The following is a 26,407-nucleotide window of genomic DNA, read 5'->3' as shown; positions in this document are numbered from 1 at the left end:
AACCAATAAAATCATTTCATGTTAAATAAACCCCGTGTGATCTAAAATAATTGTGAAATCGCAAACAAAGGGAAGGTGACTCGTGCATTATATTGCTTTTTAAAAGCTAACAAAGAAGTTTACTAAAGCGGGGTTTGAACCTTCCACCTCTGAATTGCCGTTCTGGTGTTCTACCAACTGAGCTATATTCAACCCCATGTTGGTGTTTTCCCATTCTGTTAATGTCCTTGTCGAGGTGGTTAGTCGGGGCTGAAAAGCTCAGTTGGTAGAGCACCGGAACAGCAATCAGGAGGTCGCATGTTCAAATCCTTCTCCTTACAATGTCTTTGGTCAACTTAAAAAAAATTAAAAGAATTGTGCATAGCAAGCTTTATAATTAAGTTTACATCTGATAACCTGGTACACCAACAAGTTGAGTTAACTTCCTGAGAAGTTCCCCAAACTTATTACATTCCCTCCATAGTAACGTTTCATTATAGAAACCAGAAAATGAGAATGACATTCTTAAGTATAGTTTGTGCAACAAACACCTGTTCAAAATGCCTGACATTCTAACTCCCAATGCTCTCTTTCACAAAGACAAGTGTGCAATATATCACGGGTCAGTTCTTGTACTAATTACAGATCTAGAGGTTGATTCCTTCCTTGAAGCTTATTGACATTAACATCTTACAAACCAATTTCATTGCTCTGCTAATTGAAACATGCTGCAGATATGATCACAAGTCTATGCTGCCGGTGCCAGTATAGACATCCTGCACTAACCCATTAAGCACAAAATCATTTGTGGGATGTACACATGAATACCAACCCAATCTCTTGCTGCCCTGCAGAATATGCTCACTATTAGCACCGAAATTTCTTTCACAGCTTAAATTCGTAGGTTACAGTAAGCAGAGCCATTTAATAAAGCCCAATTGTTCCTGATTTATATTTTGTGCTGTTTTTTTTTTTCAAGCACAGCCAGTCTTCAATAATTCCAGACTCTAATCCATTCTTGAATACTACATTGTACATTCTTTTCAGGCCGCATATGGTACTTGATTCACTCCTTTTTGTCCTTGCCATCTTTTGTATCTTTGATTTTCCTACCGGTCGTGTCTTTGGGTCGCTTACCAAAGAGAACTGGTCGAAGCATGCCCTCTAGTGGCTCAAAGGGATCCCTGGAGCCATACAGCACGAATACCTTTACTGTTGCCATGGTTAGCATGCAACAAAGCAGTAACAGAGAGAGAGGAACAGGGAGCATCATGTAGCGCTGAAGTACAATCAATAGGCTGATCAAGATGGAGCCTTTCATTGTGCTGATGGGAAAAACAAAATGAATCGGGAAGTTCATCATTGTACATACATGTATGGGAAATAACAGGGGTTCAAGGTTGTGGCTATGATTTTGAAAAAAAAATTAGCTGGAAATGCACTGATCAACTTACAATGATGGAGTTGTAAGCTGATTGGAGGAGGGACCACTGGTACCCCGCAGCAACCGTTCAATGTTCCTCATTTGCATACTGCCAGTACCTTGATGACAAGGGAAGAGGGAAAATACCAGTTTGGTTCGCTTGAAGTATTTGGCTTTATATATAACAAAATGTTCATTTTTGTGACAGAAAAGCTTTTTTTTAAAGGATTTTGTGCTTGAAGATCCTTAATTAACCAGAGTGACCTCAAATAATAAGGGGTCAAGAATTAAAGATTAAATTGAGCAAAGCTTCACAAGCATTTTTATGAAAGATGTTTTGTATTTCATCCTGTGGTCTTAAAGGTATTAAACAGATAGTATGTGAGTGTTTCACTGACAAAAGACAGTAAATAATATAATATATTAAGACCCGCAATAAGATTAGAACACCAAATCTTAGGGATCAAATATTTGCCACTCTTTAACTTGACAGTTGACATCCTGCATGTATAACCCTGCAGGTAGACAGCTCTCCTTCATTATTTACCAAACATTTCCAACTTATTCTTGTGCAAAACAAAGGTCAAAAAGTGCTGAGCCCTTGTGCGGAAGGAAAATATTTTGTTCAAGCGAATGTAACTTGTTGGTGACACACTGTACAGGCATGCAACTGGGAATTTAGAAAAAAAGGAGGAAATTCCAAACCACACATGACTTTGTACAGTGATTTTCAATTTGCAATGGCATTCATGAGAAGTAAAAAACAAGGAAATCAGCGGATCCGAGGTAAAGTTGCATGCCTGACTGTATTGTAACTCACTCCTATTGTCCAGACTGTGAAATCAATTACCCATGATGTTAATATTACCTTTGACAGTACCAATGATCAGCATAACTAAGAACCCACTGGGGTAGATGGCTGCTGCCTGTGCCACTCCACCAGCAATCTTACGCATCCTAATCACCTCTTTGAATGGGATAAAGAGAAGCTGGGCAGGGAATGAGGATACAAGGTTGAAGAAGACATCCCCAGGGCAGTAGAAGATCAGATACCTGGAGCAAAATAAGATGACATTAACTGTGGTTGGGTAAAATGATTTTGTGACAAGTTTCCAGTTTACATTAAAAAAATGACTTGCTGGATGACATTTTAAGCAGTTTCTAAGTAATCTACATAATGAATGTTAACACAAACACACTATGCTAAACAGTGTTGAAGTCAAGTCCTTTTCTGACACCAGAAAGCTACTAAACTGTAAGGTTGTACAGACATAACAGAAATCATGCAAAGGCACCAACGCTGACAAGACTGGGCACTATAAACAAGAGGGTACATGTATGTTGAAGACACAGCTGAGACAGATGTGAGAAATGTAAACTGTCTTTAAAAGGACTCTGATGACAATCTGATTCTTCAGCAAATTCTTTTTTTTTTTAATAATGCGTGTACATGTACACATATATCTCTTTGACCAAACACATGTACATGTACACAGAATACTGTACCTGTACACCACTGTTTGTACAGCACAGTGAGTTGGGGTTAATGTTAATGTAAGTCGTGAGAGTGAACCAGATTAAATGTTTTCACTGAACCAAAGAAATTCCAGCAGTAGCAATTTTTGTTGGATCCTGTTGAATTTAACAGATAACAATAGGTCTTTTCTGTTCTGGCTGGTGGGCAATGTTGGATTCAGCAGTCTCTACTACACTTCAACTACCGATTTACCCTAACTCCGCCCTAGGCATTTTTGCTAGGATGTAACCTTAATCCTGAAAAATCCTCCAACTGCCTCCACGTAAAAATTGCATCTAGCCTCAATCCTGCAAAATCCTCCGTTCTTTCTTGAAATTGGATGTGGACCTTGGCGGGATGACCATTGCCTCAATCCTGCAAAAACCTCCAGCAAAAATTGTCAATATGTTGAGGCAGAGCCAGTGACATCCTGGAGCAGTGCGGAGGATTGCAAGTAAAGTATAGGCCTAAATTTATGCACAGCTGAGCATAAACAACACAAGGTCCAGCCCAAAACCTTGATACAGTGCATCCTCCGAAATGAGCAACACACTTTTGCCATATACATGTACATACAGCCGCAATCCTGCAAAATCCTCCATTTTACAAAGAGGATTCTGGAGGATTTGGGTAGGTTAGGGTTAATATTGTTAATGCTATTTGCTGAACCTGGTTCATAGGTGTGACGTCATTTCAACTTAAACCACACCTACTACACATGGAGTAACACTGAAAATCATTTGAACCAATGGAACCAGAAGTAGTGCAAAGTGGCATGTTCAGCCAGTGGCCGCTAGTAATCAGTAGTGCATGCATGTGTATGACGAACCGGATAGTTAGGTTTTAGTTTTCATTACTCGCCAAGATTGTGATACAGGTATATGAGTTTGACACCATTTCAATGATAACTAGAAAGCACTCAGAGAGCGCAAACTTCCGCCAAGGCTAAACAATTCCCCGCCATAGTGCCAGTACACCCAAAAGAAATACCGGCATAAATGGTGAAGAATCCTTAAAAAAAATCCTGGATCCAGACCCAGATCCGGATCAGTTCCAAAATCTAATCGATTTGTACTTGTACCAAGGACCACCCCTAAAAATACTTTCAAGCATATCCGTCCATAACTTTTTAAGTTATCTTGTTAACAGACAAACCAACCAACAAACTAACCAAATCCAATGAAAACGTAACCTCCTTGGCGGAGGTAATAAATATTGAACAAACAGTTCAAACAATTTTTTTCAATGACCGTGTCTCTTTTTGTTTATGAATCAGTTGTGTGTAGCCTTACCAGACAATTGTTGCTATTCCAATATTGATATGATTGCTGAATGCTGCTAAAATTGGCTGGCCTAGCAGGAAATTAGCCAAGATTCCTCCAGCAAAGCTGCTTAGCATGCTGCAGAACCAGCACACCAGGGGGTTGGTCTGGGCTAGATGCTTAGTGCCTAGTAACAGGACGGAAAAAAGAAATGAGAAAAAAATATTTGGAACTTGTTTATTATACATGTAGGTTTTCCCAGCTATTTTAAAGTGTTTATCATTGAAATTTATTGATTATAATATTCAAATTCATCAATGTTTAAGTTCGTCCTCATCATACAATTTCAATTTTTGTTGAAGGAAATTCAAACCACGAGTACAACATGTTCGTCAAGGAGTATTCAATTTTGTCTTGTCTACGCCAAACTGTGTTATTCAGAAAACAAATTTGTCTTACACAATTTAATCATAATTTTGTTCAATTTCGTCATACGTCATTGTCACATCTTCAGAAGGCAGTGTTCTACGTGGCCACTGAAAAAAATAATTTTCCACTTTTTCTTTTTCTTTGTTTTTATACATAAAACTATTGTTTGTTTCTTTGGAGTGACTTAAATACATCAGACTCAATCTTAGGCAGACACAAATGTTGTATGGGGAATTAAGGGTCATCGTAGTTTTAGAAATATCCTTGTTTCATCATAACACTCACCGTATGTTTTTCATGCTCAGTACTTTTCTCTGAAAAAACTGTTCTCCGAATTAAAAACACCTTAGTCTGATAACATCATGCGAATGAATTTGCCAAAATGTTCTTGAGGACACAAGGAAAATGCTTAGACTAATGCGATTGATACAAGATGAATTTGATCTCGGAAGGCTGCCATCTGGCAACAGCTGAGAGGAATTCAATCAGTATTGATGAATATTCTGGACCTAGTGCTTAAATTGGTTGACCAAACGTTGAAATTGAAAAATTGACTAGATTGATTTGCCATTTAGCATCGGAAATTATTCTTGGACAAATTTCAATAATAAAAGTTGGTAAATTGGTACTTAGTATTAAAAAAAAAAAATCAGAGCCTACAAACACAGAAGAAGAAAGAACCTACATGTACATTCATTGTACACAATTGGCATACGTGTACTAATTTGTATGCACTGTCAGAGTTCAATCAAAAGTTTGGGTATTGTCAATGTTGGGTGCGATCGGTCGATGTGTGCTATCAGTTGATTATGACGGATATCTTGGACTTTACTTACCTTTTTAAAAATAATCCTCTGGAGCCGTGCATTAGAAAGAAAATGTGTTCAACTGGTGGCAGTGCGATCGGCCCATAGCAGCACGATCTACTGATAGTGCAGCATGATCGACCAATCGCGCACATCCACCGATTGCGCCCAACATCAACATTCCCAAAATGAAGAAGAAAACCAAAGTCAGGAATTATGAGAATAAGGTACACTGAACAAAAGATTGGGGTTTGCTGTTACCTTCTTGGAAGTCCTGTCTCACTGCCAGAATCATAAGAATGTAGTGGGATACCTCAAAGACAGGAAACATGGGTATGGTGTCGTAGGCATTAGCATAGGAGATGATCGTGTCATAGTTAGTTGCCGCCATCTTCAACGAGATCAGTTGTTAATCAACACAAAGGATCTCAAATTCTCAACAGAATCTGTAATCAAAAATAACACACACACACTTTTTCTAAAAAAATGTTCTCCCTGTTCAAAACTTTCAATAACGCTGCTGCTTGGTCAGGCAGCGCATTGTCTACATACGAACATGTATGCGAAGACTAAGGACACGACGATGACGTGTTCGTATGTACGTCTATAGACAATGTGCTGTGTGACCATCGATGCAACGGCATTTGAACGCGGAGAACATTCTGCTCCGATGTCTGTGCCAAACTGGTTGAATTTCACGGATTTGCAACCCAAAAAATGAGTACCATTGACGCCCCATTACTTCATCTTTGATATGTGGAGGAGCCAGAAGGTGCTTTTAAAAGGTATTTTTGTCAAGTATTTTGCGTGATTTTGGCAACTTTTGAGGTGAATGGTCTGCAAAACTGAATAAATATCAAAATTTGGTTTTATAAGAGGTGGGGCTCCAGTATGACAGACAAAATCCAAAATTCAAAAAAGGGAGTTGTAGCACCCCAGTTAGTGGGTCTAATCGCTCATAAATTTTAAAGAGTTATTATCAACCACTAAACAGGCAGGGCAACGTTTTGGTTGGATTTGTGTTTCAGAAAGTGGAATTCAAGATAGAAGTAATTCGTCTATCAAAATCCCTTTTCAAATCCCAGGCCATAGTGCATATCCGAAAAATGATAGTACATGTAGGCCTAGTAGACCTTTTTATAAGCCAATTCGGTATCTCGATGAGGTAATCTATGTCAAAGGTCATTCAGAATAAAATCGATGACGTGATGATACGCGATGCTACGTGGACACCCATTTTGCTTGTAACTAACACGTGAGCGTCGTGCACCTGTCTCTGTGCGTGTTCATGCACCTTCGATGAGCGTTCAATTATCCCAAATGACTCGTGACCCATATCATTGTGCGCAAAATACTGAACTGGCTTATTGTTGTAAACAAAAACGCCACATTCTGGTGTAATTTTGAAACACTCGATGTCTTTTATATTTTGATCCACGACATATAACCATGTATAATTTTGCCCATAGGTTAATCACTTACTTGTTAGGCTTTCTGTGAATTTACGCGAGTGTTGGATCTGTCATTGCCAAGAAATTTGATGAAAAATACGGCACAACTTTGGCACAATGGACGTGTTCAAAATGATCAGAAAATCAAAGACACGCATGGTACTTGATGTACAGAGGGCGTCGCGTCGGGCCGGTGCGCCCCGCCCGCCTGCGAGGACCGGGCCGCAGGCGCTGTTCTACAGGGGGGGGGGGGGGGGGGGGGGCGCTTTAGCCCCCCCCCAAATTTGGTCTAGCCCCCCCAAAATAAATTCCGTAAAAAAAAAATGCATTAGCAAAAAGACGGATTGTGATGTACATGCGAACGGTCTCCCCCTAAAGAAATAGTCGTGGCAAGGGTGCATTTGTAATTAATATAGTGTGAATGATTTTAGGATTTTATTGGCGCTCCCCATTGAAAATATGGCATGAGCCCCCCCCCCCCCCCCCCCCCCCCCCTATTGAATTTCGGAGGCCTAAGTGTCTGAAGAAAATAACCGGTCTACATTTCAGCACGCCTCCCTGAAAAAAATTCTGGATCCACCCTGCTAGCCCCCCAAAAATATTGGTTCTAGAACCGCGCCTGCCGGCCGGGCCCGGCACGCGGGCACGTCGACCGGCGCGGCAAGTGGGCGCACAGGCCCGGCACAAACGATGTCACCGTGCACGGTACGGCCACGTTGACTGACCGGGGATGAGATAAGTGGGCGCACAGGCCCGGCAAAAACGATGCCACCGTGCACGGTACGGCCACGTTGACCGGGGATGGGAGTCAAAATCCCCGGTACTATCCCCGAAACTAAGCCCCAAACATGCGAGGCGACTTGTCTCAACGGTCGACTTGTCTTTCCATTTATCGCACATACGGTCGAGTTGTCTCAATGGTCGAGTTGTCTCAACGGTCAACTTGTCCCGAGTCGAGTTGTCTCAACGGTCGACTTGTCTGACCCCCGACCCGTGAACGTGGCTTGTTGTATACAACGCCACGTTCACGGGTCTAGACATGACTTAGTCCTACATAGTTCTAGGAGTAGACATGACTACAGTCGTTTGACCGGTTCCGCAATCGCAAATCGTCTGAAGCTTCTTGTGGCGAAAAAACGCGCTTTCACAGGAAGCTACCTATCTATAAATATGCGCAAATTACTCACCTACTTCATGATATGAATAGTTTTCTGTGATCGTTTGAAAGAGAAATTTGCCAGGACATTTTGTAGAGGTCGGTGCTTTGACCGGTTCCGCAAATGTTTTCCGGTTTCGCAAACGGCGCCCTCTGCGAGACTGGACTGAAAATATTCCTTGTTTACTGGCCAAATCTAGATCGTTTTTGCCCCCAAACCAGCCAAGAAAAGATATGGATTATATTTCCCTGTGCATGAGCCAAGGTCTGCACATTATAATGCGTCCAAATTTACAAAATGTAACTCCATGAAAATGTTATGGTTCGTTGGATTTTTTTTACGTTATAATTATTTGACTTGCTTCAATCCAATTACATGTAAATGACTTTCTTGCTTTTTGTGCATTCTGTCTATCATCTTGCAATCACTAATATTTTGCTTTTTGGTTGTCTTATTTTTATTTAGACACACTCTGACGTTGGATAGAACCAGACACAAACCTTGTACCGAATTGCTCCAGTTGGTTGTTTTTTTCTCACATAAGCACAGACAAGCTATTCATGAATTTGAATTAATATTTTCTCCAGGATCATTTTTAATTCCTATGACACTTAAGGAAGTTACTCATGGTTACTGCATGGCTGGATGAATTGGAACTGAATCATTGTCTGCAGGGGAGTTTAATATTATTTGTTTATTTAATTATTATTATTTATTTACTTTTGTTTATTCCCTCCTCCTTTTTTTTCATTTTACTTTTTTTGTGGGGGGGGGGGGGGGGGGGAGTGTTTCAATTTGTTCAGGGTAATTACAACACAATATGCTTAATTTTGTGTGCACCAACATCCAGTAGGGGGAACCTGGGGGCCGGGAGGGGAGGGGGAACAGGCCTCAGCAGGCCAGATACATACAGGCCACATACATATTGTTTCACATTCAAATTAAATTTCACAAACAAATTAAAACAAGTTGTTAAAAATGTCATAAATCCTATGGCTGTTTCATAGCAATGGCAATTTCTAATTATAATGTTCACTTACTCCTCATACGTTGTTGCACATATTAACTATGTACATGTATCATGCTTGGGCAACTGTATTAGCAAACCTCGTCTACTGTTCGGTGATGCTCTTAAAAGAAAATGTCAACACATTCATCACGAATATCCCAATAACCCTTTCAATATATTGACATGTGATACCTGCATGTGTAAATGTAATACAAAACTAAAGCACTCAAGAAGCTACCCCTTTTAAATCCAAAAATATACGTGTCATATAAATAAATGGTGATGAATCACAGAAATAGACATGTTCTGTGAGTTTTTCATGCAAAGTAGCATTGTTTTTCAAACACCTCACTTCTCTTTCACATGTACTGGTTAATAAAAATGTATGTAACGCCTTTAAATTTATTGCCTTTATGACACCTGCATGTCTGTTTAATTGTTATACACAAATAATTTAAGCACTCCAGAAGCTAGCACTATACAAAAAAAACTTGTCACATAAATAAATTAATTCAAAGAAATGGTGATGAAGACACACAGCTACATGTACTTTCACTATAATATTCAACTTCTTCTTGACCTTCACAGGTAAAACTGAAAAAGATGTGCTGATGGCCTCTTATGGCCTATCAGGAGGCTGGCGTAATCTTCTTCTTTGTCTTTGGCATTGTCTGTATGAAAAAGAAATTTTATATAAAACGTTTAGTTTATGACCAATTGAGACAAAAATGAGAAATGGTTTATAGTATTTGACAAATTTTGTGCTCCAAGAAAACAATCAAAATTTGTGTCTCTGTACTGACGAGAGACTGGTCTTCATTATGAAATATTAGTGGTCCTATTTTTCTTTTTGTTTAAAAGGGTAAAGAGTCAGGTTAGAACCCACCGAAAAAAGGATAATTTTAAATTTACTAAATTACTGGAAATGTCCTTTGGGTTAGAAACATATTCTTAATTGTTCTATTGCACTATTCTTAATTGTTCCCCACAAACCTCACCTCCTAGCCTGGGCTGACTCATGCACCCTGGATGTGGAGAGTTGTAACTCTAAAATGGATTCAAACCCCTTAGGCACAACCGCTTCAACATCAAGTATGGGGTGAATTTTTTTAGAGCAAAGGAAAAGCGTTTAGTGGGAAGTATTAAGAAAGATTTTTGTATTTTAAATTTTGAAGTCCAAATTTTTTGTATCCAAAACCTACAGCGCTGTCCGGAAGCTGGACAGAAACAAAATCATTTTGTTTCAATTTAGTTTTCAATTTTTTGCACTGAACACCCAGAAATGATCATCACATTCGACATTTTTAAACAAGGATTAATAGAAATTCTCAATTTCTTTGTAAGTTGTAAAAAAAAAAAGATTCATGCCAAAATAAATAAAGTGCACCGCGCTAGGGGGCCGTCATCAACAATACTTGTCAATAGCAGCACTGGTTAATACAGTCACACCATGGCCAGTGTATTGTATAGGCAGTATGAATGCGTTTGCGGAACCGGCCAAACGACCAGCAGTTACTCTGGTGGGTATAGAAAAAAAAATTCAAAGACTTCAAATCTTATATTTGTATGGTGGAATAATGAATAATTTCCGAACAAGTTGCATCAATCGCCATGATTTAATTCCCCTGAACAATCGTGTAGCAGGCCGACAAACATAAAATCACGCTTCCGTGCGCGTTCCATTTCGGCAGTTCGTTAACGGCAAGTGACGGTCGTAGGGGATTTATTTTTAAATGTAAGTGAGTATCCCAAAACTAAAACCATTTTTGAAAAGTAGATTGAATAACCTTTCCATCGATACCAAAGTTTAAGTCCTTGGCGTTTTCGTCTTCCTGAAAACGAGAGCTAGTTTTCCGAAATTGCGGAACTGGTCAAATTGCGGAACCGGTCAATTGACTGTATACACATTTCACTACCGGCCCGAGTTGCATCGAAAATACCTCATAAAAGTGTATTTTCTTTATCTACGATATATGGAACGAGGTCCTAAACTACACTTTTACCATGCCATCTTACCCAATCTTACTTGTTCGTGTTTCTCTTGAAAATATACACCAATAAATTCCACTTACAATTTTACAAGAAGAAGAGGAATGAATTCTTCAAATTTTCAGGAGCGCCCTCTCGGGCGCGGGGTTTCGGATCGGAGCGACAAAAAAATCGCGGGGATTACATAGCCTTTACTCAAGGCGCGCGTGTCTTTGCGGAAACGTGGCGCCCCAGATTCTGGCACGAAAAAAGACCAGTGCGAGTGGCGATTTCGCTCGTCACCCCCGCCCTGCAAACAGGACGCTGGGATACTCTGATGAGCTTCACAGAATCTTGTGAAGGAAGTGGCCTATGACCTATGTAGAAAGCATCTGGCTGCAGCTGTTTAAGACCGCAGTTACTAGACAATGTATGCAAATGCTATCTGAAAACTTCCTATAGAAATTAAATGCGCACATTTCATACTGGATGTGATTTCTGTTTCATTGCGGACCGGTCGACCATGTGGACAAAATTTTGAGCGTCGCATAATGCAATCCGACCGTTCGTGATTCGAAACGGAGCCTGAGCAAGTGACGGGAATTGTAAATTTACAACACAGATACGTTTTACAGAATTTTCTACATTATTACGCTTTTCAACGGAAAAAAACCCTCTAAACTGGGAATAAAAGAGTAATGAATCAGTCTTAACGACCGTTTCAAAGTCATGACCGTGATGACGCACAGGACACAGGTCACGCAGGTCACGGGGGGGGGGGGGGGGGGGGGGGTGCGCACTCAACCTATTCCCCAGGATGTCAAGTAGTACGCGCCCATCACTACCTACCCTCTCACCCTGGTATTGGATCATTTGCATGTGCAAGGTTTTGGAAAAATGAGGAATAGTCTGGTGCCTGCCTGTGTGTTACATTTTGCATTTGTTTGTGTATGCGGTGTCTGGGGTAAAAACAGAATCAATTCGTCGTAGAGCATGGCATGAGTTACGAAAATACGATTTTATTTTAATTAAACTGTTACGATCTTAAAGAGACATTTATGCCGTATCACATTTTCATATCAATATGAACAAATTGGAAAGGAAATGAATATTTTTGAGAAGGCGTGGACGAAAACACGTACCGTGCACGTTGTGAATAACAACAAGTATACGATATAAATCCATTTCTAGCCAATTGCGGTATCGAATCAGGATACAGGAAGAAAAGTTTCCTATATCCAGGACTTACTATTGGAAACGAGGTTGGAAATAAAGTAAGCACTGGGGACGAGGTTGACTCGCACTAAGATAGTCTGGTTCCCAGACCAAAAGATTCTGACTAGTATTCCTGATGAATCTACAATTACAATTACAATTACAATTACAATTAACGTCACGTGACTAAAACGGGAGGAATTCCTCATTTTTCCGAAAACTTCCGAAGTTTGCCGAATTCGTTTCGTCGACAATCGGATAGTGCCCGAGTATTTCCGAGTATAATATAGGTTTCATTATAACCGCTATAATTGCTTATTAATTTTTTTTTTAAAATGAGTTCATAATTAATATTCATTGTTTTCATTTAGAAAACTTGAAATTCAACCACGATTTTGTGCATCAAATTTGCTCGGATCGAATGGGTATGAAGCCCGGGAAGGGACAGGGTGGAAATTTGTTTGGGCATTTGCTTATTCGTTCCCACGAATTGCTAATTCGTTCGCACGAATTACTTATTCGTGGGAACGAAATCCTAATTCGTTCGCACGAAATCCTAATTCGTTCCCACGAATTACTAATTCGTTCGCACGAATTAGTAATTCGTTCGCACGAATTGCTATTTCGTTCGCACGAATTCCTATTTCGAATTCCTATTCCTAATTCGTTCGCACGAAATCCTAATTCGTTCCCACGAATTACTAATTCGTTCGCACGAATTAGTAATTCGTTCGCACGAATTGCTATTTCGTTCGCACGAATTCCTATTTCGTTCGCACGAATTACTAATTCGTGGGAACGAATTAGTAATTCGTGCGAACGAATTACTGGAGTTATTCGTGCGAACAAATTGGTAATTCGTGCGAACGAATTACTAATTCGTGCGAACGAATTAGTAATTCGTGGGAACGAATTAGGATTTCGTGCGAACGAATTAGGATTTCGTTCCCACGAATTAGTAATTCGTGCGAACGAATTGCTATTTCGTTCGCACGAATTCCTATTTCGTTCGCACGAATTACTAATTCGTGGGAACGAATTAGTAATTCGTGCGAACGAATTACTGGAGTTATTCGTGCGAACAAATTGGTAATTCGTGCGAACGTATGAAGCCCGGGAAGGGACAGGGTGGAAATTTTTTTTGGCGTTTGCTAATTCGTTCGCACGAATTACTAATTCGTTCGCACGAAATCCTAATTCGTTTCCACGAAATCCTAATTCGTTCGCACGAATTATTAATACGTTCCCACGAATTACTAATTCGTTCCCACGAATTGCTAATTCGTTCCCACGAAATCCTAATTCGTTCGCACGAATTGCTAATTCGTTCGCACGAATTACTAATTCGTTCGCACGAAATCCTAATTCGTTCGCACGAAATCCTAATTCGTTTGCACGAAATCCTAATTCGTTCGCACGAATTACTAATTCGTTCGCACAAATTACTAATTCGTTCGCACGAATTACTATTTCGTTCGCACGAATTACTAATTCGTTCGCACGAAATCCTAATTCGTTCGCACAAAATCCTAATTCGTTCGCACGAAATCCTAATTCGTTCCCACAAATTACTAATTCGTTCCCACGAATTACTAATTCGTTCCCACGAATTACTAATTCGTTCCCACGAATTACTAATTCGTTCCCACGAAATCCTAATTCGTTCGCACGAAATCCTAATTCGTTCCCACGAAATCCTAATTCGTTCGCACGAATTGCTAATTCGTTCGCACGAATTACTAATTCGTTCGCACGAAATCCTAATTCGTTCCCACGAAATCCTAATTCGTTCGCACGAAATCCTAATTCGTTCGCACGAATTACTAATTCGTTCGCACGAATTACTAATTCGTTCCCACGAATTACCAACTTGTTCCCACGAATTACTGGCACGGCACGTTCCCGGATCCATGAGATATAGATGTATGGGGGACCCCCGTGCACCCCAAGAACTTAACTTTCACCAATATTTGGGGTGCCTTTTAGGATCCTAAAACACATTTTGGATGTTAACAGTAAAACAAATCCGATGAGAAGGAGATATCCAAGATGGCGGCCAATATGGCCGCCAAAGTTGGTAAAAACTGGGGAGAAAAAAAAGATATATATCAGCCAAATCATGTGATAAAAGTATAAATAAAATGGTTAATTATATGTTTTAGACTCTCAAAAACTGATTTCTGGTAGTGTTTTCCTATAATGCTTCAAATTAAAGATGGCGGCCAATTTGGTAGCTAATAAGGCCGCCATATTGGTAAAAATGAAACAAAAATCAGCCTAATAATATGATAAAATCACAAGTCAAATTGTTAGTTATATGTTTTGTACCCTCCCAAATTCATTTCTGGTATCGTGTTTTTGATATCATGCTTCAAATGCATGATAGCGGCCAATATGGCCGCCAAAATGGAAAAAAACAATTGAAAAAAAAAATCATATATAGGTTTTCCCTAGTTTCATTATCATTCAATTTCGCGTGAGTTTTGCACATTATGATCAAATTTCTTTTTAATTTGGGGGGCATTAGCAGCCAAGATTTGGGGGGGGGGGGGGTGCCTTTTAGACCATATTTGCGCCCATCCTGGCCGCCATCTCGAATTCGAAGCGTGAAAGCAAAAAAAAAACAGGATACCCGAAATAAAATCTGTGAGAGTCAAAAACATAATAAATTAACAATTTTATTGATGCTTTTATCACACTATTTGTCTTATGTAGGTTTTCCCGGCCAACTTCACCAATTTTTCATTCAATTTAACGCCTGGCTCGTTCAGTTTGATTTGAAATTGAAAAATCACGCAGATCGTCATTCGACAATCAAAAAGAATCATTCGATTTCACTATCCAAGCAATCTATCGCCTTTCAGCTTCACTCATCCCTGTAAAAGCTGCATTAAAAGTATTGCGTTGTTCAATCAGTTTGGTCTGAACCAGTAGTAAGTGGTTGATCGGGCATTCCTTTTCATTAATGGGCAAACTTATTTCACTTTTTGTCAAGATGTTTTAAGACTTCCTGCATGTAAAATTCTGAATTATCTCGGCGTAAATCATATCTGATGTCGTCAATCCGTAAATGAACACCTCTCTTTCTTAATTAAAGGGTCCGTGAATGATTTTTTTCCTCATGAATACATTTTGTGCAACTTACTACTACTCTAAAATGTATGAAAGATATTTTGACATCCTTTTTTTGGTTAGTCTTATTGCAAGTGCACGTCATTAACATTTAAAAGTTCCATGCTTTTCAGTTGCTGTGATGTGATTTCAGGAAGACACTGTTCAGTTTAGGGGGTTTCTTTCAAATTATTCACCCAAAATTTGCTAAGAAAACACTTTTGAGAAAGGATTGCTCATTGGCTTACTGCCAAGTACTGACACAACAAAGAATCACCAAAGAAAAGAAATCGTAGCAACTTTTTTTTGTGCTGAAATAGCCCAGTAACATTAATCTTCACAAAATGACATCAAAATCTTGTTGATGCGTGAATATGGAACTTTGCATCATCATAAAAAAGGAGAAAGCACCAAAAACACCCTTCAAAATGGAAAAAAAAAACATTGAGAATAAGGTTAAAATGTGACACAAAGATGTGTTTTCCAGGTTTGCATTGAACAATTTCTTTGCATGGGCGCTTTAATTAAGTGTTCGGTCAGACATACGCAAGAAAACATTTAAGAAATTACCCAAGAGAAGGGTTCCTCATCGTACAACCATTGCCATATTGTAAATTTTACAGTCGCTAAGATGTTTTGGGGAAACTCAACCTCGGAGGAAATGGGAAAATATATCACTTAAAAAAATCTTGTTAATTTGAATGACCTCATAATGAAAGTGATTGCCCATAAACGAATAAGAAACGAAAAACATGGTACATGTAATACGTTATAAGCGCACCGACGTTTGCTAATTTGAATGCGTCAACCGTCAAAAGGTTGACATTCAGTCAAAAATCTTGGCTGCTAATGCCCCCCAAATTAAAAAGAAATTTGATTATAATGTGCAAAACTCACGCGAAATTGAATGGCTGATAATGAAACTAGGGGAAACCTATATATGATTTTTTTTTTTCAATTTATTTTCCCATTTTGGCGGCCATATTGGCCGCTATCATGCATTGAAGCATGATATCAAAAACACGATACCAGAAATGAATTTGGGAGGGTAAAAAAAATATAACTAACAATTTCACTTGTGATTTTATCATGTTATTAGGCTGATTTTTTTTCATTTTTACCAATATGGCGGCCTTATTAGCTACCAAATTGGCCGCCATCTTTAATTTGAAGCATTGTAGGGGGAAAAATACCAGAAATGAGTCTTTGAGAGTCTAAAACATATAATTAACCATTTTATTTATGCTTTTATCACATTATTTGGCTGATATATGTCTTCCCCCCCCCCCAGTTTTTACCAACTTTGGCGGCCATATTGGCCGCCACCGTGAATATCCCCTTCTCATCGGATTTGTTTTACTATTAACATCCAAAATGTGTTTTAGGACGCTGAAAGGCACCCCAAAAATTGGTGAAAGTTAGTTCTGGGGGTGCATGGGGGTCCCCCATACATCTATATATCTCATGGATCCGGGAACGTGCCGTGCCAGTAAATCGTGGGAACAAGTTGGTAATTCGTGCGAACGAATTAGTAATTCGTGCGAACAAATTAGGATTTCGTGGGAACGAATTAGGATTTCGTGGGAACGAATTAGTAATTCGTGCGAACGAATTAGGATTTCGTGCGAACGAATTAGTAATTCGTGCGAACGAATTAGTAATTCGTGCGAACGAATTAGGATTTCGTGGGAACGAATTAGGATTTCGTGGGAACGAATTAGTAATTCGTGCGAACGAATAAGGATTTCGTGCGAATGAATTAGTAATTCGTGCGAACGAATTAGGATTTCGTGCGAACGAATTAGGATTTCGTGCGAACGAATTAGTAATTCGTGCGAACGAATTAGTAATTCGTGCGAACGAATTAGGATTTCGTGGGAACGAATTAGGATTTCGTGGGAACGAATTAGTAATTCGTGGGAACGAATTAGGATTTCGTGGGAACGAATTATTAATTCGTGGGAACGAATTAGGATTTCGTGGGAACGAATTAGGATTTCGTGGGAACGAATTAGTAATTCGTGGGAACGAATTAGTAATTCGTGCGAACGAATTAGGATTTCGTGGGAACGAATTAGTAATTCGTGCGAACGAATTAGCAATTCGTGCGAACGAATTAGCAATTCGTGCGAACGAAATAGTAATTCGTGCGAACGAATTAGTAATTCGTGCGAACGAATTAGCAAATGCCCAAAAAAATTTCCACCCTGTCCCTTCCCGGGCTTCATACGAACGAATTACTGGAGTTTGCTAATTCGTTCGCACGAATTAGTAATTCGTGGGAACGAATTAGTAATTCGTTCGCACGAATTAGTAATTCGTTCCCACGAATTACTAATTCGTGCGAACGAATTACTAATTCGTTCCCACGAATTAGTAATTCGTTCCCACGAATTACTAATTCGTGCGAACGAATTACTAATTCGTGCGAACGAATTACTAATTCGTTCCCACGAATTAGTAATTCGTGCGAACGAATTAGCAATTCGTGCGAACGAATTAGTAAACTCCAAAAAAAAATTCCACCCTGTCCCTTCCCGGGCTTCATATAGTATAGCTAATAAAGAGCCGCACAATGAATGCATTTGACGCCATATTGGTGAGACCGGCTGGTGATCTACAAAGGACAAGTTGCCGTCTTTATAGACAGCATGATTTCTTTTGTAACGTCAAGGTTCACTTGACTTATATTTTGACCACCCCCACTGACCAAGGTTTACTACAATTTTTCTGTTGTCGTGGTTACTTTTTAAAATGCCGCAAATCACTTTTTTCGGCGTTTTTGAAATAATAATCACTACGGAAATGTGTCCCTTTTAGAACATCATAATATGTGTACGTGACCAAAATGCGCGGAAACTGTTGATACAACGCGCGCGTATTTACGCGTAGAACGTTCGTATTATACGCGGCCATCTTCGTGAGACCGGGGCGAATTGGTCAATATGCAAAGTCTACTGTGTGAATGTTGTATGCATATTCGCTATCCAGTCTTTATACAGAGTGTGCACTAACCCCTGGCTGTGATGATGACGTAAATGACACTGAATGGCTATTCACAGCGTACTGCGCGGGCATTTCGAAGATTGCACGCCGGGCGCGCCCATTATGCGCTCGCGCTCGCGTGCTTAGCTTTGCACGCAACGTCACCTACGAAAAAAAAAATATTATGATTCAAAAGTCGCGAAGCCTGTACGATATGGATTATGTCAGCCGCGTTTTTCGCTAAAAAAAACACCCTGTATCTGTGGTTGTAAAGGCACGAAAGGGGTACGTACATTAATACAAATCTTTGCTAATTAACACAACGTCCAAACGTTGTGTTTGAAAGGATTGATTCTTCAAAATCACAACTTTTAACATTTTGAAGATGGCGTCGGCACGTAAAACGGATAAACTGCAGCCCTAATTATAATTACACAATTCCAGGGGTTACGATCGCGCAAGGCATGATGGGAAACAACATGGCGCTGCAAGATCGTACCCACGGGGCACGAGGTTGGACCTAAGATTCATCAGGAATAGTCAGAACCTTTTGGTCTGGGAACCAGACTAGCTCAGTCAGTGGCCGTGTCACGCACACAGCCCTGTTTGACCTCAGTTTCTTGTCCCGAGGTCGCGCACGCGTGGCCCAAAAGCGTACGCGAGGTTTTACGAGATTTATGCGAGACTACAGAAAAATACGAAAAGTGCCTGGATACATGCACTGTTTGGCCAAGATGGCTAAATATGTGAAAAGTTGAAATCGTGTGCTTTATTTTGATACCAAAAATAACTGACAAATATAATTTGACAAATATAAAGTGTTGTTACGGCCTGTCAAACAAAATCATATTTTTTATCAACAAAAGCTTGGGCCGATAATTTTTAGGTGTACATTCGATTCTTAAAAAAGGCCGAAGTACACGGCAAGATTCATTAGATAGAGGAAAGTATACCCTTCATTTTCATGTGAAACACATGCAGGAGACTTCTAATGTTTGGTTCAAATCGCTGGTTGAAAAATTTTGCGAGACTTCATGATTTGCAATCACATGTACGCGTGTAAACGAACGTAAGTACGCCGACGTACATGTACGTTTGTTGGCCTGAATACATTGTGAATAGCACGTGCGGACGTGCAATGAATGACTTATGAATATTAAGCAGGCCATACTCGAGCTCGACCAATCAGTGGGCGTATGGGGTCACAAGGTCACACCGTGTTTGGGTTCCTCGCTCTATGCTTTAGGCCAAAAAAAAAAAATATTCGGTCTCTGGTCAGACCAAAGTTCCGGAATTGACGCGGCCACGCGGCTTTTTTTTTTTTTTTTTTTTTTTTTTTTCTTCAAGCTTGGATTGTACAGACAAGGTGGGTACTATTTTGCTTTTTTGGTGTCCTCATGTACATTGGTGTCCTCCATAATTTGCCTTGGTGCTTTCGATCATTTGCCTTGGTGCAATTTCCCATTCCTTGGTGCTCTTTGGTAAAAAAACTTGAGGAGGTGCGGAAATAGAGGGCGCTGTTGGAGCTACCGCGGAACATTTTGGAAAAAAAATAGATCGACGCGCATGATTAAAATCGACGCGCGCGCTGACCAGAGACCGACTTATTTTTTTTTTGGCCTTACAATGGCGACGATCTTTTCGCGTTGTGAAAAATGGAAGTTGTTGGAAACCTTTGGTGTACATCGAATTCTTAAAATATTAACGACATCACGTTCACGAGATTTTTTGTAGATGAAGGTTCATTCTTTCCTTTGATTACCTCAACATTTGGGAAACTTTCGTCGTTGTCGAAAAAAACCCGGAACTTTCATGACCTAATTTTTAGTCGATTTTTCTGTGAAATAATATCGTCAAAATGCATCGAAATCCTTTTTTGGGGGAAAAAATACCTTGATGGATGTATGAAGTAGGTCTTCAACTACATAAAACGAATTTGTTTGTTTGGATCGGTTGTGGTCTGCCATGAAAATTGCAAATTTTCTGAAGCCCTTTTTACGGCCATCTTTCGCTGGCCTCGCGTTGCTGTCCGTTGTGTGGACGAGAAAATAGAGCAGCTACGCGTGACACGGCAACTGATTGCACTGGTCTTGTTTCGTGCCAGCATCCGGGGCGAGACGCGTCCGGGTATAGCCACGCGGGCCTTGACTAAAGGCTAGATCTACGGTGCATCCGCTGAAAAAAAGGGAAACCGGGGTCATTAGGGGGAAGGGCGCCACTAGCGTTGGATAGGTAAAAATCAGATTTTGACGTGATAACTTAGGGGCCGTTCACAATTATCAACATTTTCACAAGTGTACAAAGAGTACACTTTTTCAAGACCCCCCCCCCCCTCCCCCTAAAAGTGTACGAAAAAAATGTTGATTTTTTTTCACACAAGTCTTTATATAGACACTTGCATGTGATTTATAGGGTTTTTGTAACTTTTGTAGATCAAGTTTTTGGCCATGACATGAACCCCTATTCAGTGTGAATGAAGATGTATGTACTACAATTTACCTGTAGAAGTTTCAGCTTCATACAATGTAAGTCGTCATGTTTTTGAGAAAAAAGTGAAAATCACAGAGCAATTTTTTCAACAATTGATCCAAGTCAACAGCGCGGCTAGAATATTTATTGTCCGCCATTGCTAGTGCCGGTGTTGTTCAACCGGTGTAGCGTGAATATCCGACTCCATGAAATGTGGACTCGTTGGTAGTAGTGCGCACGCGTGAGTACGATACTATGCTATTTTTAGGATCGTTTGGGGAGAGTGACCTGTCACGTGCGAGGGATTAACCAATAAAAGGGGAAAAGGGGTCCGATTTTCATAGGAGTCGGATTTCCATGTGACACCGGCTGTTAAAAACTCGCAGTGGATACGGACTTATACATGTACATGTACATGTACATGTACATAAAGTACATTTTCATGTACGTGTGTAATAGTCAGGTGGCTTAGGCCCAATTTTTGACAAGATCGTGACCGACTGGTCCAAAGCACCAAACTTGGCAGATATATTGTTATAGCCTTGGAGAAGATATTTAGAAGGGGTGACACCTGAAATTCTTTGGGAAGGGTGCCTAATTTGCATAAATCATTAATCCCTTCCGTGTAATATACTTACTCCCATATTTGAGTATATTTTTTATTTTTTTATTTTTTGAAAACTATATTTTGGTGATTCCACTTACACATCCTTACTTCACTAACATTTTCTAAAGCATTTAAGACTGACTGAATAATTATGAGGACAAAGTAACGATCCAAAATGGCTACTATTATACCATAAAGTTGCGCGCATTTATCTTGTCTCCAGATATCATCAAGTTGTCTTACCAAACCTTAGTATTGATGAGCTCTAAATTCACCAAGTTGCTTACTGGCACAGTAACTCGATTAAAACTTCATGGAAAATCATGTGAACAATGATACAATTGTGATATTTAGCCCAGAAAACAAAAACGGGGAACTTGATCAAGTCCCTCACGTTAGGCAGGCTTCGTCTAATGTTTAGCCCTATTTACGGACACCTCATTTCCCCTCTCTTTGTTTTTGTGGGCTAAATATCAAGATGATATAATTTTTCACATAATTTCCCATTTATTTTTGTTGGGGTAACTGTGCCAGTAAGTATCTTTGTGAATTTGAAGCTCATCAGTACTGAGGTTTGGCAAGACTACTTGGTGATATAAGAGGGAAAAGGAAATGCGCGCAACTTTAGGGTATAATGGCAGCCATTTTGGATCTTTATCATGTCCTCAAAATCTTCAAGTCTCTGATATGCTTTAGAAAATGTTATTTAAGTAAGGATATGTAAGTAAAATCCCCAAAATATACTTTTCAAAAAATAAAAAAATTAACATCTAACCAAATATGGGAATAAATATATTACACGGCAGGGATTAACGCTTTATGCAAATTAGGCACCCTTCCCAAACGAATTTCAGGTGTCACCCCTTCTAAATATCTTCTCTGGGGCCATAAGAATCTATCTGCCAAGTTTAGTGCTTTGGACCAGTCGGTCACGATTCCAACCGTATGCAACCTGACTATAAGGACAATGCCGCGCATGCTGTACACAATACGTTCATGGGATGCAATGCGGGGCCTGGCGCGGGGCGCGACCGGCTCGGCAACAAGTGCTCGATCGGCATCGGTTGCGGCTGTCGGCTGTGGCGACGGGTGAGAAAACAGATCGACATTAAAAAAAAAAAAAAGCGTTAGGCGGGCATTAACGGGCGAGAAAACATATCGACATTTAAAAAAATTAACAAAAAGCGTACGGCGGCCATTAACCCCCTCCCCCCCCCCCCAGCGTACGGTTTGTACGCTCGTGAAAATGTTGATAATTGTGAACGGCCCCTTATATAGTTGTGTAAAGCCGACTATTTCTTTTTCTTTGGTAAAATCATGCAGACATGTAACACTTTTAAAGCAGTTTATTGTCTGATTAATAGCACCACTCATGTGATTCATGGGGAAATACCTAAAAGTGCTTAGAAATCAACTGTGCAGTGTTATGCTAATGAACTTACTGTTAGTACATATAGGATTCAGAGACGGGGTGGTAATAATGTACAATTTCCCCCCAAATCTTGCCACTTGTCATCATGTGTATTTTTTTTATGGCTTATTCTCTACATGATTTGTTTTAAAAAGGTAAACAATAGATTTTTAAAATTAATTGCTAAATTAATGTTTTAAATTATTAATGATTTCAGTTTTCTTTCTTAAGATATTTGTGTATTTTGTTTTTAGTGTACAGCGCTTGTTATGACCCAGTGACATGTAAACTCGAAACACTTGAAGCTGGTTTCCATATTTGAACTTCATTGTGTGGACGTTTGAAGCAATCGCCGCTAGAGTCCTTATTGGTTACATTGCGTGGTCTCCTCCTCCGTAATAACTACATCGATACTTCTCTAATAAGCATTTTTAAACGAATGCGCCAGATCCTCACAGCCCAGCCGCTAGTGGAGTGCTGTGGCCTCGTGGTTAAGGGCATTGGATTCGTGGTCTGCGGGTGAAGCTGCAGGTTGTGGGTTCGAGTCCTGCCTGGGACATGGTGCATGTGCCCTTGGGCAAGACACTTTGTCACTTATTGCTTCTCTCCACCCAAGCGTAAATGACTACTTGTGTGGGCACTGAGAGATGGTTATTGTGATTGTATTAGCCCCCTAGCGCCGAACAGGCAGCATCGAGCTGTATATCCCCAAGGAGCTGAGACAAGGCCAGATCCAGAACACAATTTTTTTGGGGAGGGGGGGGGGGGCAAAAAAATTTGGTTCCCAAAAGGGGGTGCAAAAAATAACAGCGTAGGGTTCGGGGCCCTATTAACCCTAAAAGGGCCGGGTTATTTTGACCATCTCTCAGCCGGGGGGGGGGGGGGGGGGGTGAATGGTAATTCTGCTCTGTGTACACGACGTACATGTATATAGGAAAATTCAGTTTTCACGCCGGAAAATATTTTGGTATCAAAAGCTGCGCAAGGCTCGAGGCTAAAAAGTCATAACGAAAATTTTTTTCTAAGGCTATCAGGGAAAAAGGTGAGGGGGGCGGATTCCGCCCTGGCCCTTTTAGGGTTAAGGGCCCCGAAATTTGTTTGGATTCTAGATGCTCTGTGGTGCGATCTGAGGCAATTGCTGAGCACTGAGACCATTTTTTTTAAAGAAAAAGAAAAAGAAGGTGGCGTGCGCAGTGCCTGCCTTTATTGCGACGTCACTTAAAAAATGTTTTTTTTTTTGGGGGGGGCACGTTGGTCCCCCCCCCCTCCAGGACCGCTCATACGAGCAGTTTATTTAGATGATTAGCCAACAGTGTGAACTTTATTTCTTTAACAAGGCTACTTTTAGTTGACAAGAAAAGGATAGAAATTCAGTTGATTTTGTTAAATTATGACTGCTAACAGCCTAATATTTATATTGTTCATTGATATATGTGTCTTGTGTGTACCACATTGTTGTCAGATCTGTTATTTATGGGTCCAACAAGGCGAGACGAAGTTTGTACAAGGACCTGCTGAAAAGAAAGACTGACAAGAAAGAAAAAGAGAAGAAAAATACAGAAAGTTCATCAAAATATGCCAAGTGACTCTGCTGTGCTAGCCCAGGTTGGCACTTGGACTCTGTTGTGTATGCAATGAAGACGTCGTCCAACCTGGGCTACTGCTGTGCCATTTTTGTTCAAATTTTTGGAGGAAAGGGGCGAAAATGTCGTGCAAAATGACACAAAGTTCTCCAACAAACTTGATGATAAGCCTATTTATATTTTGATAAATTTGAAAGCATGATGAACATGTTCACTTGCTGCTCATCAAATCAATATTACTTTTGTATCACTTAGTGTGCAAAACCACATAACTTTTTTTCATTTTGTATATCATGCAGATATGTGACATGTAAAAGAGCCTGAAAGTGCGCCATTTTGTTTTTGAACTATACAACTCGCGCGACCCGCCTATTGGAAATTTTATCTTGCAATTCTTCAAGAAAAAAAAAATGGAAATCAGTTGCAGATGGGTAAAAACGAAATTTACTTACGACCATTCACATCCTGCATTTTCGTTCTCCTTTGTTCGATTACGTTTGTTCATAGATAAAGAATAAAAAGACTTTTTTATTCTGTATCTATGCGTTTGTTTTCAAATCGCGTGCTTGCGTGAGAACGAAAATGAAAACGACGCGCAGACGCGCAGATTTACCTACCTACAGCCGATGGCAGTGGCGTAGCCACCGGGGGGACGTGGGGGGCGACCGTCCCCCATGAAACCTTGTCGCCCCCCCCCCCCCAGTCGCCCCCCCCCCCCCCCCCCCCCACTGAGATTTTGAGTTTCTAAAAAAATTATCATTGATCTAAATCTAAATAGTCGCGAATGATCCACATGATGACCACTGAGAAACGACCCTTCGACCGGCGACCGCGGACCAGTAAGCTGCCAACCGGCGTGACATAGCGCATAATGATAATCTAAAATGCGTATTAACACCCACTGCACTGCTCGCTCACACCACAGACACGTATTATAGACAGGTGGTCCGTGGGTCACACAGTTTCAGTCAGCGATATCACGCGAATCGGCCACGCACAAACTTTTTCCTCCATTCATATAAGCTAAATAATAATAATAGACCAATTAAAATTCCTTGAAATCAGTGGCGTAGCCACGGGGGCGTGGGGGGTGGACAGCTTGTCGCCCCCCCCCCCAGTCGCCCCCCCCCCCATTGAGATTTTGAGTTTCTAAAAAAAATATATTTGATCTACATGACGCCATGGGCGTCAATCCTGGGGGGACAGGGGGACTGGTCCTCCCCCCCCCCACTTTTTGAAGGGTGGGGGACACAATATCAAATATCCCCCCCCAGATTTTTGAACTCGTGTCTCATTTACAGGGCCCTATTATGTACTACAATGTATCTTTTGCTTAGAAAATATTGGTTAAAGTGGTCAGAAATTGCCTCAGATAGCACCACAGAGCATTTAGAATCCAAATTTTTTTCGGGGCCTTTAAGCGGGCCCCGAACCCCACGCCTATAGCTCAGAATTCTGGTAGCTGATTCAATGACTCCAAAATCGAAAACAATGTTCAAAAAATTTTCTTATGCCTTTAGCTGAGAAAACCTCGAAAATTATGCTTAAATTAGTATCTTTTGTGCTAAGATAATTATTGGTTAAAGTGGTAAGAAATTGCCTCAGATCACACCACAGAGCATCGAAAATCCATATAGCTCAGAATACCGATAGCTGATTCAATGACTCCAACCTCGAAAACGATGTTCAAATAATTATCTTTTGCTAAGAAAATATTAGTTAAAGCATGGAGGAAAGTGGTAAGAAATTGCTTCAGATCACACCACAGAACATCTAGAATCCAATTTTTTTCGGGGCCCTGAAGCGGGCCCCGAACCCCCACGCCGTAAGGGCTTCGCGCTTCGCGCTCGCATCAGTTCTGATCAAGGTATGCCCCCCCCCCCACTTTTGAGAAGCGATTGACGCCCCTACATGACGCCCCCCCATGAAATGTTCCAGCCCCCCCAGCCCCCCCCCCCCCCCCCCCCCCCCCCACTGAAAAATTCCTGGCTACGCCACTGGCCGATGGGTTCTAGATTTAGTCGGG

General features: G+C 40.5%; 1 protein-coding gene across 4 annotated transcripts; it reads right to left on the bottom strand.

Annotated features, from left to right (window-relative positions):
* Positions 1-341: 341 nt before the first annotated feature.
* LOC119728223 (trimeric intracellular cation channel type A-like) lies at positions 342-24,938 on the bottom strand. Of its 4 annotated transcripts, none has more exons than XM_038200377.1 (6): positions 24,834-24,938; positions 5,677-5,861; positions 4,211-4,367; positions 2,271-2,455; positions 1,434-1,521; positions 342-1,304 (listed from the first exon to the last, which is right to left on the bottom strand). In XM_038200377.1, exons 2-6 carry the CDS (start codon positions 5,804-5,806, stop codon positions 1,046-1,048), a joined length of 819 nt encoding a protein of 272 aa, XP_038056305.1. In that variant the 5' UTR covers positions 5,807-5,861; positions 24,834-24,938; the 3' UTR covers positions 342-1,045. The 4 variants fall into 4 exon arrangements, with proteins under 4 accessions (XP_038056305.1, XP_038056301.1, XP_038056303.1 ...); XM_038200373.1 differs by lacking the exon at positions 24,834-24,938 and adding an exon at positions 11,105-11,210 and having other exon boundaries at positions 1,030-1,304; XM_038200375.1 differs by lacking the exon at positions 24,834-24,938 and adding an exon at positions 11,049-11,182 and having other exon boundaries at positions 1,030-1,304.
* Between the last annotated feature and the right edge of the window lie 1,469 nt (positions 24,939-26,407).

This window comes from Patiria miniata, unplaced genomic scaffold (assembly GCF_015706575.1).
Source record: "Patiria miniata isolate m_02_andy unplaced genomic scaffold, ASM1570657v1 HiC_scaffold_20, whole genome shotgun sequence".
Classification (NCBI taxonomy): Eukaryota; Metazoa; Echinodermata; class Asteroidea; order Valvatida; family Asterinidae; genus Patiria; species Patiria miniata.
The sequence above is the reverse complement of the archived record's forward strand: the minus strand, read 5'-3'. Positions and strand labels throughout refer to the sequence as shown.